The sequence below is a fragment of the Mixophyes fleayi genome, chromosome 7 (genome assembly GCF_038048845.1).
Source record: "Mixophyes fleayi isolate aMixFle1 chromosome 7, aMixFle1.hap1, whole genome shotgun sequence".
In the NCBI taxonomy this organism is placed as follows: domain Eukaryota; kingdom Metazoa; phylum Chordata; class Amphibia; order Anura; family Limnodynastidae; genus Mixophyes; species Mixophyes fleayi.
This window is the reverse complement of record NC_134408.1, coordinates 140737526-140750317: the sequence shown is the minus strand read 5'-3', so window position 1 is coordinate 140750317 and position 12792 is coordinate 140737526. Positions and strand designations below refer to the sequence as shown.

The following is a 12792-nucleotide window of genomic DNA, read 5'->3' as shown; positions in this document are numbered from 1 at the left end:
AGAGGTTGCCTCGCTCTCCAGGGAACCTGGGAGGTCTCCCAGAAATACGGAAATCTTCCAGACATTCCGGGAGAGTAGAAAAGTATGACATTTCGACAACTACGGGAGGTGCCAAATTGACTCCTTTTGATGGGATGGGATTTGAGTTGATCAGCTTCATATTGTGCCCAAATGCAAAAATGAGATTTTGTGTTGAGGGGAGATAATGGAGTGGAGACTTATCATTCACAGTTTAGTGGCATGTGGCAAGGCTAGAGAGAGCTTTCTGACAGCATGCAAAATTACTTGATTTTTACATGTCCGCAGAAGTTTCAACAATCAAACATTCACTGCTGCTTTCAATGGGATGGCTTCTGCACCTTAAACCCTACTCACTAACCACACCTCTTTTAAACAGAACATTCTGTAGTTCATGTAGCTCTGTCTAAGGGTAGCAAATAGCAGAACACTGCCCAATTCACCTCAAATAAATAATGTTTATCTATTTAACATGACAATGGCTCTGAATTTAATTCAGATCAGTTGATTTTTCTTTGCTGATGAAAGAAAAAAATTAAGACTTGGCCTACACTCTATGCCAAGAAAGAGCTACCTTGCCTTGCTTCATCAGCCGCTAGGTACAGGTCTACTAATCTTAAATTATCGACCACCGAATTCTGCAAATGGAAACGCAAAGCATCTGTGCAGAGATACATCCAAAAAATCAAAGGGTGACATTTACTGTTGTATCTGTACAGTGGTCAAGTCGGAGAATTTGTGGCAATGTCTCCATTTCTTCCGGTTTGTAAATGACCCTGCTTTAATTAGTGAAATATTGTTTTGCTAAATTAAATGATATATAGTTCAGAAAAACAGTACCGGCAACTGGAATTATTCTATTGTATTTATGCAACAATATCATCATCATTTAAAAACAAACAAACAAAAGAAAGCCCATTTGAAATGAAAAAATGATTGACACATTGATGTCTCACATACAGAGAGAAGTTTGGCTCAGGTAGCCAAACAAAATAAAATGATTGGAACTAATCATACTTTTTAATGTACTAACTTAATTGTTCCATGGCATTCAAAACTGGTAGATTTTGTCCATTGTTCAGTTTTGCATGTATAAAAGCAAATTTATGTGGTTTTGAAAGCTTTGTGTTCAACAATGTCACCTTAATTTTCAGATTCACAACTCATCACTTCAATTTTTTAAACATTCTACCAACTGCTTTATATGTCTGTGCTGCTCAAGTTTTATAATGGATCTAATTAAATGGAAAATAGTTTGAAGGTTTTTATTATGGAAATGAAAAACTATTTAAAGAGTACTTGTCACCTATGTAGAGTGATACAGTGTTTATGAGACGTTGGGGTCTCACCAGGTAACTGTGCCTTGTGAATATTGGTCATTATTTGGCTGGGTGATGCCACTGGTAAATAGGAAAATGATAGGGCAGATTCTCATAATATATATGTAAGACTAGCATGCTCTGCCCCCTAGTGGACACAGCCCAGACTGAGGGGAGATGAAGGGGGACTGTTCCCTCTCTTGGTTCCTGCAGAAGCAAAGGAAAGGAGCCTTCCTGAGTGCCGGGATTGTGAAGGTTCCGTCATCCATTTAGTGCACAGGTGTGGGAGACGATGGGAACTCAGCGTGAAGGAGCGATGCTGAAGGAGCAGCACACTTGTCCAAGGAAAGAGAGAAAGGCAAATCAATTGTTGCCAGGATCAGAGCAGACACCGACTGTCCGCAGTACTGCCAGGCAAATGGAGTTAGGCACCATCCTCCCTGCCTCGGCAGCCAAGTACCTTTCTTAAGTGAGGATATGAGTCAAGTAAGCCCCACTTGGAGATTTTAATACATGTAGACTTTCTGAACTGGGAAGGGTCCACCTTGGCGGCTGGTTGGGGACTTCTGATGCACAAGGGCACCACCAGCTGCCCTGGGCCCCAACGAGACTTGCTGGGGTAGACTTAGATGAGAGTGTGCTTGGCTGAGTGTATGAGTCCAATTATTATAGGAAGAGTCATATTGTGAGTCTTTTATTTTTTGAGTGTCGGTCAGGCTCTGTTGGAGAGTAAGAGAACCACAGCGTGTGCTGGGTGAGTGAGACTAGGACCCTGACCTTATATTCTTTCTTGTTGAGGACAATAGTTTTAAATCCTGTTTGAGTTGTCTTTTTTTTTTCACTCTTTCTCCGACCCATCCTGATCATTCCTATCCCCGTAACAAACATGCCGAAGGGCCTTTATGTATCACACGTGTGTTCAGTGGGCAAGGGTAGGTCTGATCGACCTCTGATTGATACCACACCGAAAATGTTCGAATGTACTCATCTACCGACCACACTGCAAAATGGCATGGATTGGTACTATGACCGCAAACACTCTACAATGTGTTCATAGCTAGAAAACATTTTCTAACTTATCCACTCTTTAATGTTATGCAATCTAATATTACATTTCTCATTTCTGAATTGGAGCGAGTGACGGTCATCTGAGCAATTCCTGGTATTCATGGTGTCTCAACCATTAAGGATAAATAATGTACGGACATTTTCTAGTAATCCCAAAGTGATATGTCGCCTTGCTTTGCTTTCTTGCCAGAAAATTATTGCTTTGGTAGATACCAAGGGCAATATCCCAATCCTACGCTATGCATAATCCATGACGTACCTCTGGAAATCATAGACATGTTTCCCATCACTTCTCTCCCAGTCCCACATGAAACAATCCAACTCCAAGATGAGATGAAGTCTGAGCACAGGAAGAGTGTAGCAACATGGCGCGGTGTTTGGTGCTCCAAGACTTTCCCATTATAATCCTGATATTGGATAGATTAACAGGACCGTCTCAATCAAATCTCCATTTCACTCACAGAACTTTCTATATAAGAATCCAGCCTCCTTGCAGAATTCCGGTGCAATTACTGTTATGTTGGGATCAAACCCTTCCAGAGTTCACAATGCTTTCCCAGAATACACTGACATGTTTAAAAAACCGCAGGTGGATTAGTTGCCGCCTCGCAGACCCTAAAACTGCCCAACTGATCTCCTTTCTGGGGCGCAGACCCCCTTCATCCAAATCTATTAATTGTCAGAACCTTAATTTCAGGTTTTACAAAAGACTATATTCTGGAAACCTGTCCAAAGGCTTTATACGGGACTCAACCTCCCTTACTGAGGCACCTATATTATTGAGACCATGCATTCATATGAGGCCACTAATCCAGATCACTGTCAGAAATTGATACCCACTTCTGTTGATCCCAGAACTATTCCAAAAATTGCATTCTGCAACAATTTGGTTTGTTTCAGGGCCACAGACAAGCAGATGTGTGATAATAGGTGAGCAGAGTGGTTTAAGCTAAATTTAATCAAAACCTCTTTCCTCCCCGAGAGGCTATGGGTGCAAGGAGAAATTAACTATATGTAGCCCCACTCCATTCTCTAGACTGGCATATTTTGTGCGTACTCAAAACGCATTACTACAGCAATGCCCTTGCACATGTCACATGTGGGCTGGAGCAGATGCGCTTAAAAGCGGATGGTAGGCCTACCTGTGAGATCACGAGACATGTGATGCTCTTTCTTTATACTTGCCAACATTTTAACCCCCCCCTCCTTTTGGGAGGTCGGGTAACTACCATTGCAACGATGAAGTGGGTGGAATCCGGGAGCAGGGGGGTGGATCTAGATTTTATTTTAAGGGAGGGTTGTCCCTGTCCCCCTTCCAACAGTAGTGGGCTGCTTGCGGCCGCACACTATGTATATGTTCATGTTAAAAGAGACAGGCCCCTACCCTCCTGGATCCGCCACTGTCCAGGAGGGAGGGAGGCCTGCTCTTCCGGCGGGAGTGTAGGCAAGCATACATTGGAGTCTTCCCTCTGTTATTCCTATCAATGTATAATTTTGTTGTTACCGCTTCATCTCCAAAAAACAAAGGCAATAAATAAATAAAAGCAGCTTGTGATTAACAAAGTAATATGCTGATTATACTGAACATTACCAGCACCCGTATCCTTCTCTACAGAATACCAGTCAACGAGAAAGTACACAGACGAGGAAAATATTTAGTGGTTTATTAATCAGGGGAGCAGGTGAAATAGATATTGCAGCTTGAGCTGTTTAATTATTAGTTTATAGCTTCTTAAGCACCATTAGCTTTTTTTTTACATTTCTTTTTTTTTTTTTTTTTATAAAGGAAGATGCATGACAAACAATTTAAGCTGAAGTCTGGTGCTTCCTCGCACCACGCTGTAATTTACCGGAGCTTGGGAACAGGACCGACCTTACAAGAGAGGCAGTGAGCCCTGTCCTGCTGGCATTTATTTCAACAAACTTTCACAAATTCATCTTTGAACCATGTAGTGTAAAAATGTCCTACTAATGAGAGTTTATGTGCTTTCTACATCTAATTGACTGTTCAGTACACATTTCAGCTTCTTGGGCATGTACTGTCATTGGAGATAGGAAATGGTTTTGCAGGTAATTAATTCCTAAGCTATGTTGGAAACAATTAACCAATGCATTTCAGGACTTAGTTGATGAATCAAGGGTGTAATGAATTGGTTCTTTTTTTAAAAAAAAACAACATGTATTTTATTTTGCTTTATCATTGTTTATGCAAGAAGATGGGGGAGGTGGGAGGGGGATACTGCTCAAACAAAAAAAACTTATACACCAGTGGGATAACAAGAGGCAAGAGCGTCCCAGTACTACAATGGATTATCTGAGCATTAAAGAGGGAAAAAGAGGGGAAGAGAGAGGATGCGTGGGGAGGGGAAGAGAAGAGTGGGTATAGAAGGGGAGGGAAAGAGAAGGTTGGGGAGAGGAGGGGAAGGGAAGGGTGGGTAGAGGAGGAGAGGGGAAGGGAAAGGAGGGTAGAGGAGGGGAGGGGAAGGAAAGGGTAGGTAGAGGAGGGGAGGGGAAGGGTGGAGAGAGGAGAGGGGAAGGGAAGGGTGGAGAGAAGGGTGGAGAGAAGAAGAGAGGAAGACAAGGGTGGGAAGAGTAGAGGAGGAGAGAGGAAGGGTGGTAAGAGGAGGGGGAAAGGGAAGGATGGTGAGATGAGGGGAGGGTAAGGGTGGGGGGGAGGAGAGGTGAGGGGAGAGGAAGGGAAGGGTGGGGAGAGGAGGGGGGGAGCAAAGGGTGGTGACAGGAAGGGAGGGGAAGGGTGGGGAGAGGAGAGGATTGGTTTAGAGGAGAAGGGTGGTGAGAGGAAGGGAAGGGTGTGGAGGGGAGGGGAAAGGAGAGGAGAGGAGGGGAAGGGTTTGGAGAAGAGCAGATGGGAGGGGAAAGGAAGGGTGTGGAGATGAGAAGAGGGAAGGGGAAGGGAAGGGTGGGGAGAGGAGAGGATGAGAGAGAAAGGGTGGGGAGTGGAAGGGAACCATGCGAAGAAGAGGGGAGGGGAAAGCAGGTGAAAGGAGAGGAGGGGAAGGGAGGGGAAGGGAGATGAAGGGAAGAGCAGGAAAGGGAGGGTAGAGAAGGGAAGTGAATGGGGGGTGGGGGGAAGGGGTAAAACTGAACTTCAAATAGCATAGAATATTACTGGCTTATAGAGCGCAATTTATTGTTCTAGTTGAACAGAAATCTGAGCTCTAAGTCAATAATAGTGTTTGCTTTTAGAGGCTTCAGTTCCTGATAGACGCACCACTTGCCCTCCTCACCCCCTCAACAGTTACTACTGCTGTGCCCGCGATGGCTCCACTCCTGTAATATACTACTCATAGTCATTAAGTGGCAGTTACTATATACTGCACAATGAGATATATCACCTAGTTGCATATGGGCTTATTATCTATCAGTTTGAACTAGCATTTTGTAATTAACGAAAATACTTTCTGATATTAAATATTAGATATTTCTCATTTCAAACAAGCCAATAGATCTAAAGTAAAATAAAACTGCACAAGACCAGGACTGACCCCTGTGATGCCATCTTGGTTAGATGATGTCATTTTCAGTTAGACTGATTCTCTCAGCAATAAACTGTGGCTCGTCCTAACATGAACAAAAGGCCTTAAGTACATCCTCAAATTACCAGCTCTTCAGACTATTACTGTAATGATCCCTAAGTAACATTTACAGCCTCTCAGCCATTTTTGGTTCTCTCATGTAAAAGGGTCACACACTGGTAATAAAAACTGTCTTTAGATATTATTGTCAACAGGAGTAGAAAAAAATATCATTATTTAAGAGAGAAACACAGCAAAAACACCAGCTAATGTTATTTTTCTCGCTCTAAAATGCACCAAAGTAGTCACTTCTAACCACACAGCTCTATTGATTTTTTTGTCTACTCTGATAATAGTCACTCTGATATGTCAACAAATGTCTTGAATGTATCATGGTCAAAATCCCCACAAAGGTGAACAGTATATACAACAAAGGAGTATCGGGAACAGCGATGGGCAACCTGATACACTCCAGGGGCCGCTTAGGTGGGCCCTCTAGCCTTCAAAGGGGCCACACATTACCCTTAATCTCAGATAGAAGGTAAAACTATACATTTAATCAAAGAAAGAGACACCTATCTGTAATAACGTACCAGAAGGCATATTAAACAAATGTAAGTAGCTAAAACAAACAAATCTGACAATAAAGCAGGACACAGCCAGAGGCCACAGGTGTAGGCTTGGAAGACCACCTGTGGCCCAGGGCCCTTCTGTTGCCCCCCATAGGGTATTACATAGGGCCAATTATTGCTACTAAATATTAAGGGTTAATTCTCAATGCAATGTTTTACACAATACATTTTTTATCCTCATTTATTCCATTAAAGTCCTATGGGCAGCACGGTGGCTCAGTGGTTAGCACTTCTGCCTCACAGCGCTGGGGTCATGAGTTCAATTCCAGACCATGGCCTTATCTGTGTGGAGTTTGTATGTTCTCCCTGTGTTTGCATGGGTTTCCTCCGGGTGCTCCAGTTTTCTCCCACACTTCAAAGACACACTGGTAGGTTAATTGGCTGCTGTCAAAATTGACCCTAGTCTCTCTGTCTGTGTGTGTGTCTGTGTGTGTGTGTGTGTGTCTGTGTGTGTGTGTCTGTGTGTCTGTGTGTGTGTGTCTGTGTGTGTGTGTGTATATTAGTGAATTTAGATTGTAAGCTCCAATGGGGCAGGGACTGATGTGAGTGAGTTCCCTGTACAGCGCTGCGGAATCAGTGGCGCTATATAAATAAATGGTGATGATGATAATCGGCTCTTTTTGCGCAATATTTTGATGACATGAAATAAATTATTATCTCCTATTATCTCTATTCGCCATGATTTAGGTGGTGACAAGATTCAAGGATCATGAGATTCAACAGTCCTTAAATCAACTGCCTGATACTAACGCCTGCTGCCACTATCACCTTCAAGGTTAAGTACTGCCCGCAATACCGGTTCTGTTAACCACCAAAAAGAACAGCGAAAACAAAAGTTTTTAAAAAAATGTAAATTATTCTTACAGTGCAGCTTTCTTGGCCAGTTACTCACTAGCACTGCACTTGTGTAAAACAATTTAAAAGCAAACCCTAAGTGAAAATACATCTGTGTTTGATACGCGGGTCCCATGAAGTATTCCCGTAGATGATTTGTACTGGATGCATTTGGATGGGATTGAGACATGTTAATTATCAACAAAGGTATAGGACAGATAGTATGCAAAAATAGTTCAGTAATTTCTAAGTACTAAGTGTAATAACTGGGTAGTTAACGCCATGCTAAATTTAGCATTTAAAGGATAATACCAGCTATTTTAGAACTTACAATGAAATTAAAAATTAACCAATCCCCATATCAGTTTTGTGGGAGCTCCTCCGCTTTGAAGCCCTTTCTTTCTGCTGGGGTGGCTTTAGATAAAAGCTGGCCTCCACTACAGAGGATTCAATCTTCCCCATAATCGGCAACCTACCAAGTTTTTGCACCAGCACTTCGTCGCTTCATCGTGCCACATCTGCACACCTATATTATGTCTTGTCTCAGCACCAATGGTCAACCATATTGTGACTTCGACATGCCATGACGTTCTTAATCAGGTCTGGTGCATCTCTAGGGTACAGCTTATGGTGAAGATCAGGTCCTAATTTATGAAGGTCCTATTACATCCATGTTCTACAGAAAGCAGAAGAAGTTGTATCGGGGAGGGAACACTGCCGAATGGCACAGAGTTTATCCAGAACTTATTTGTTTAATGTTGAAATAAGGCCGGGTACACACTACAGAAATTTCCGACCAATGTGTTATCTTTAACAATTTTGCTAACAATTAAAAGAAAACTCCAGCCGACTCCTGTGTCTATCTATAGTGTCGACTATCGTGTGTACGATACAGGTTTTACAAGATTTACCTTCAGATCTGTGCTCTTCATCTGTCATAACCATCGGCTGAAAAGAGCATAACGTTGTAATCTCTATGAAGATCCTGATCGTGAGTGCGTACACACTACAGAATTGTAACAACACCGTTGAATGAGATTGTTAGTTCCGTTTAACAAACCCGTTCAATGATATTATGTGCTTTGGAACGACCATCGTTTCTCGTTGCGGGTACACACTATTGTGACATCGGGCCAACCGATCGTTTATCGTCTGATTGGCCTGATAATCTGCTGAGAACACTATAGTGTGCACCCAGCCTAAACTGGAATTTCCTTTAAATAGTTTTATCCACAGCATTACGTAATTTAACATTCAGAACTCATCCAACATGTTTTATGTAGAGCTTAACCTCTACCTCCTCAAGGGGTTTGCCATAAATTTTAGTACCAGCCGCCTAAGGTTTAGTGCTTCACAAACCTACTGTAACCCTCATTAAACCGAGTTCTATAATCTTTACATGTTTTAATTAACTAAAAGAAAATCTAGCACCCCTTTATTTAATGTTTTATTTTCTTTCTTAAATGATATAACCAATATGAAAACTTACATCTGAACTTTCTAAACAGAGAAGAGTTCTTTAAATTTCAAACGTTCTTCTTGTTTGTGAATGTAATGTATCAAAACACTCATAAACAACTGCAATTAGGATACTAGTAATGTGAATGTGATTAATACAGACACGCAATGTATATAATAAATTTATAAATCTGATCTCTCTAGGAAATTTGAGAATCTTAATAGACTAACTCCCCGATAAAGAATGTTTATACATTGTCTTATTCAGGGAGAGTTATTTCCTTATCCGGTATAACCGATATTCAGCGTTGGCCTTGATATCAGGGGTCATGGATGTGATCTATTTAAATGAACTAAATTTGTAGTTTTGACGTTGTCGTAATAAGTTGATATTTTATTAAGTAGAGATAAATATAAAAAAGCTTCATATATGATATTTACTGCAAAATGATACGATTCATCACAAATCGTGTCATTGAGGCCCCTGTAATGAGGCCCCAAAATTAGGTAGTCTCATTGGGAAAGCAAGTATTCATGTATGTGTAGTCGTCAGTTGCTCCATAGATTTTAATCAGCAAATTCACAATCTATACACACAAGATGCGAAAATAATCTGGGCACTCTTAAAATATAACTTTTATTCCTTAGATATTAAAAAAAATACCATCTGGTCAATATAAAAAAGTAGTGTACCACTAATGCATAGCATGCCATGTTTAGCCGATATATTAATAATATGCTGAATATTCATTACATTACTCATAAATATAGTGAACTACTCATTCTGGTTATAAATCCACATTCATGTCTCAAAGCACAGGTTTATATGTCCACAAGAACACTTGAATGTTGTAACATTTCCAACATGGAGCAGATTTTAACTCAATTCAGAAATAATTGCCAACTCCAAGTATTACAACCAAGATTACTGCTTGAAAGACTTATGTTAGAGTCTCTAGACCAGTGGTCAGGGAACAGGGGTAAATTACCCCAAATGGGGTAAAAATGAAATCCCTGGGGGTAATGCTGCCGATTCACATGATGCCAGTTGGATTGTAGACACCTTTAAATGCGAAATTGCTGTTGTACCAGAAGAGCCTCAAGGGTTGGCAGAGGCACTTCTTGAGCATCGATGCAATAATGAAGCACGTATTGCATTTGAAAACAAAGCAGATCTGTCATATTTTTGGATGTCAACAGCTGCAAAGACATTCAAAATTGTACATGAGGAGACAGTAAAAAAGTTGCTGCCTTTTGCAACAACCTACCTTTGCGAACAAGGATTTTCCACTCTAACGAACATAAAAACAAAGCAGAGAAATCGATTGGACACTGAAGACTGTATCCAAATTGCTCTGACATCAAAATGCCCCAATATTAATGCTCTCGTATCAAAAATATAGAAACATTATTTCTCCAAAACCTGAAGTTTTGAAGTTGAAGCTTTCAAAGAAATTTTGAATAGATTCAATAAAAGTTTGAATTCCAATAATTAATAATATATGATTTCATTCCTTTCAAATCAATGGGGTAACGTCGGTGTATCTAAATATATTTGGGGGTAAAAGGTAAAAAGTTCCCTGACCCCTGGACTAGACAGTATATCAATCCTATATCACTCTTCCTGTACTCTATGTAAAATGAATAATCCCGACCTCTGCTATGTCCAGTAAACATGTCTATAAAACAAATACATGTATTATACCAGTAATTAATAATAATTATTGTTTTTATACTGGAAGACACGTTGCCTCTGTATGTCTGACTGTAAGGTTAAAATATAATAATATAGTTAAAATTTTACTTAATATTTGAATGTATTAGTTAGAAACTATAAAATTTCTTGCTCTGCGTAAACAGAATGAAATAATATCAAAAGAACTGTGCTCCCTCTGATAACATAATCAAGGGGGTAAATTTATCAAAACTTCTAAAAAGGAAAAGTGGAAATGTTAAACATAGCAACCAATCAGATTCTAGCTATCATTTTCTCGGATGTGCTAGATAAATGAAAGCTAGAATCCGATTGGTTGCTATATTCAACATCAACACTTTTCCTTTTTTAGAAGGTTTGATACATTAATCCCAAAGATCCTTAGAACGCTTCCAATTAAATAGAAAATGACAGAATAACAATTAGTCAAAAATAGGGATATTCATTTTCCTTGGCACAAAAAGTTGTACAAATATCTTTGAATGTTTGGACGCGTCACTGCTTTTCCTGAAGCGTTCCAGATATACCAGATAAAAACTATCCTTACGTACACAAAATATTTCAATGTTTCAGCTTTGGTCTATGGGACAAAAAGGTGAAACAATAGCTGGCAATGGGATTTGAATAAGAGTCAGGACTACTTATGTGATGCGCCGAAGAGGCATTTACTTGATAGTACATTGAACAGCGGACAGAATGGAAATAGTTTACAATAGTTTTTTATTGACCTTTTCCTTTTGACCTTTATTTGTTTTGTTACTTTGACAAATTCGCTTTCTCAACATAACAAGATGCCGGTAAGTGGGATTTGTATCAAGAACAAACCTTTGTTTACTTATAGATTCTTTCCATAACCCAGCACTGTTCTGTGTACACCACAGAAATGTCTATATAATCATTTTTTTTCCTTTTAACCATTCTCTTTTGCTATTTGGTCTTCTCCAGCCACTTAAGCTTCCTAGTAACAATAATAGAAGAATAGGTGATGAACAGAGAGGCTGAGTATGAGGAGGGGTGCACAATTATTTAGAGCATATTTACTCATGGTCCCTAAGATGGCGTTAGTTCTGAACAAGTCAGTGCATGGCTTTAAGTGCACTTAAGCTCCTTTCCATCACCCAGTGATTTGCACAGCGGTGTTGTGCTTTATCCAAACTGTACTTTAAGTGCCCCTTTTAAAGACTACATGCTGTTATTCAAGTCTATCTCAGCATATCTGTGTTTAATCTGAGTCTCTACAGGAGACAGAGATTCCATCTAGCAAGGAAGAACAGTCATCCGTGGTCCTATGTAGAACAGGCAGTAAGGTTTCCCTTACGACAATTGTCAGTCCTGATAAGATTCCAGTATCCCTCTGGACAAGCCAGCTGGAATTTCTGGGGAGAAACGATGCAGTTAACATTTATTTTGTGGCTGCCAGTGAGAAGTTTTCATGACCAAAGGCTTTGAAGACTTGAAAGGCAAAATATACCCAAGCACGAACAAGTTTGCTTAATCCGATACTCAGTCCATGTGGAAGGACTGAGTTCCAAATTACTTTGGAAGGATAAGTCAGACATAAGGAAGAGATAGACGAATAAATTCTATTTCATACTTTAGCCGGCCAGAATTTTCGAAATTGATTTGAAGGAGCAATAATCTTATCACCAGCGTTAGTCGAGCGTGACAAGCTGCATTTTTATGAAGTCCGGAGACTCGATAAACTTCTTACCTGAGCAGGTGACATTAGATTCGTCTTCATTATTCCCGCAATCATTTGCTCCGTCACAAAGCCACCTCTTGGGGATGCAACGGTTACTTTGGCACTTAAACTGATCCCCTGGACAGCTGTAGTTCACTAAGAAAACACAAAGAAGGCGAATTGAATGACTTGAGGCAAACAAATATATAATGACAAGCGCTGCCTGCAAATTAGTCCAAAGTAACACATGTAAATATGGTGCCGAAAATGAAGGAACGTGTCATATAGCATCTATTTTTATTTGCAAATGAATAAAGAACTAAATGAGTTTTTAATGATATTTTGCTCAAAAGAAAATAAATGGCACTAAGTCATTTGTCAGCGCAGAGATAAGCTTTAATTCCAGAAACAATGGTTCATAATTTATATATTGTTAACAGCTAAATGGTAATCAGCTTTTTAGTGATTTATGTCCCAGAAAGGAAAGCCACAAATGGCAGGGCACTATTATAAATGCACTTTTAAGTTAAAC

The 12792-nt window shown here is 40.1% G+C and overlaps 1 protein-coding gene across 1 annotated transcript in view; it reads right to left on the bottom strand.

The window, feature by feature from the left end:
* The window catches only part of LRP1B (LDL receptor related protein 1B), a 728477-nt gene that overhangs the window by 457005 nt on the left and 258680 nt on the right, over positions 1-12792 (bottom strand). Inside the window, exon 16 of the mRNA XM_075181401.1 lies at positions 12291-12416. Within this exon, the coding sequence (XP_075037502.1) occupies positions 12291-12416 (126 nt within the window). The remainder of the gene's footprint in view (positions 1-12290; positions 12417-12792) is intronic.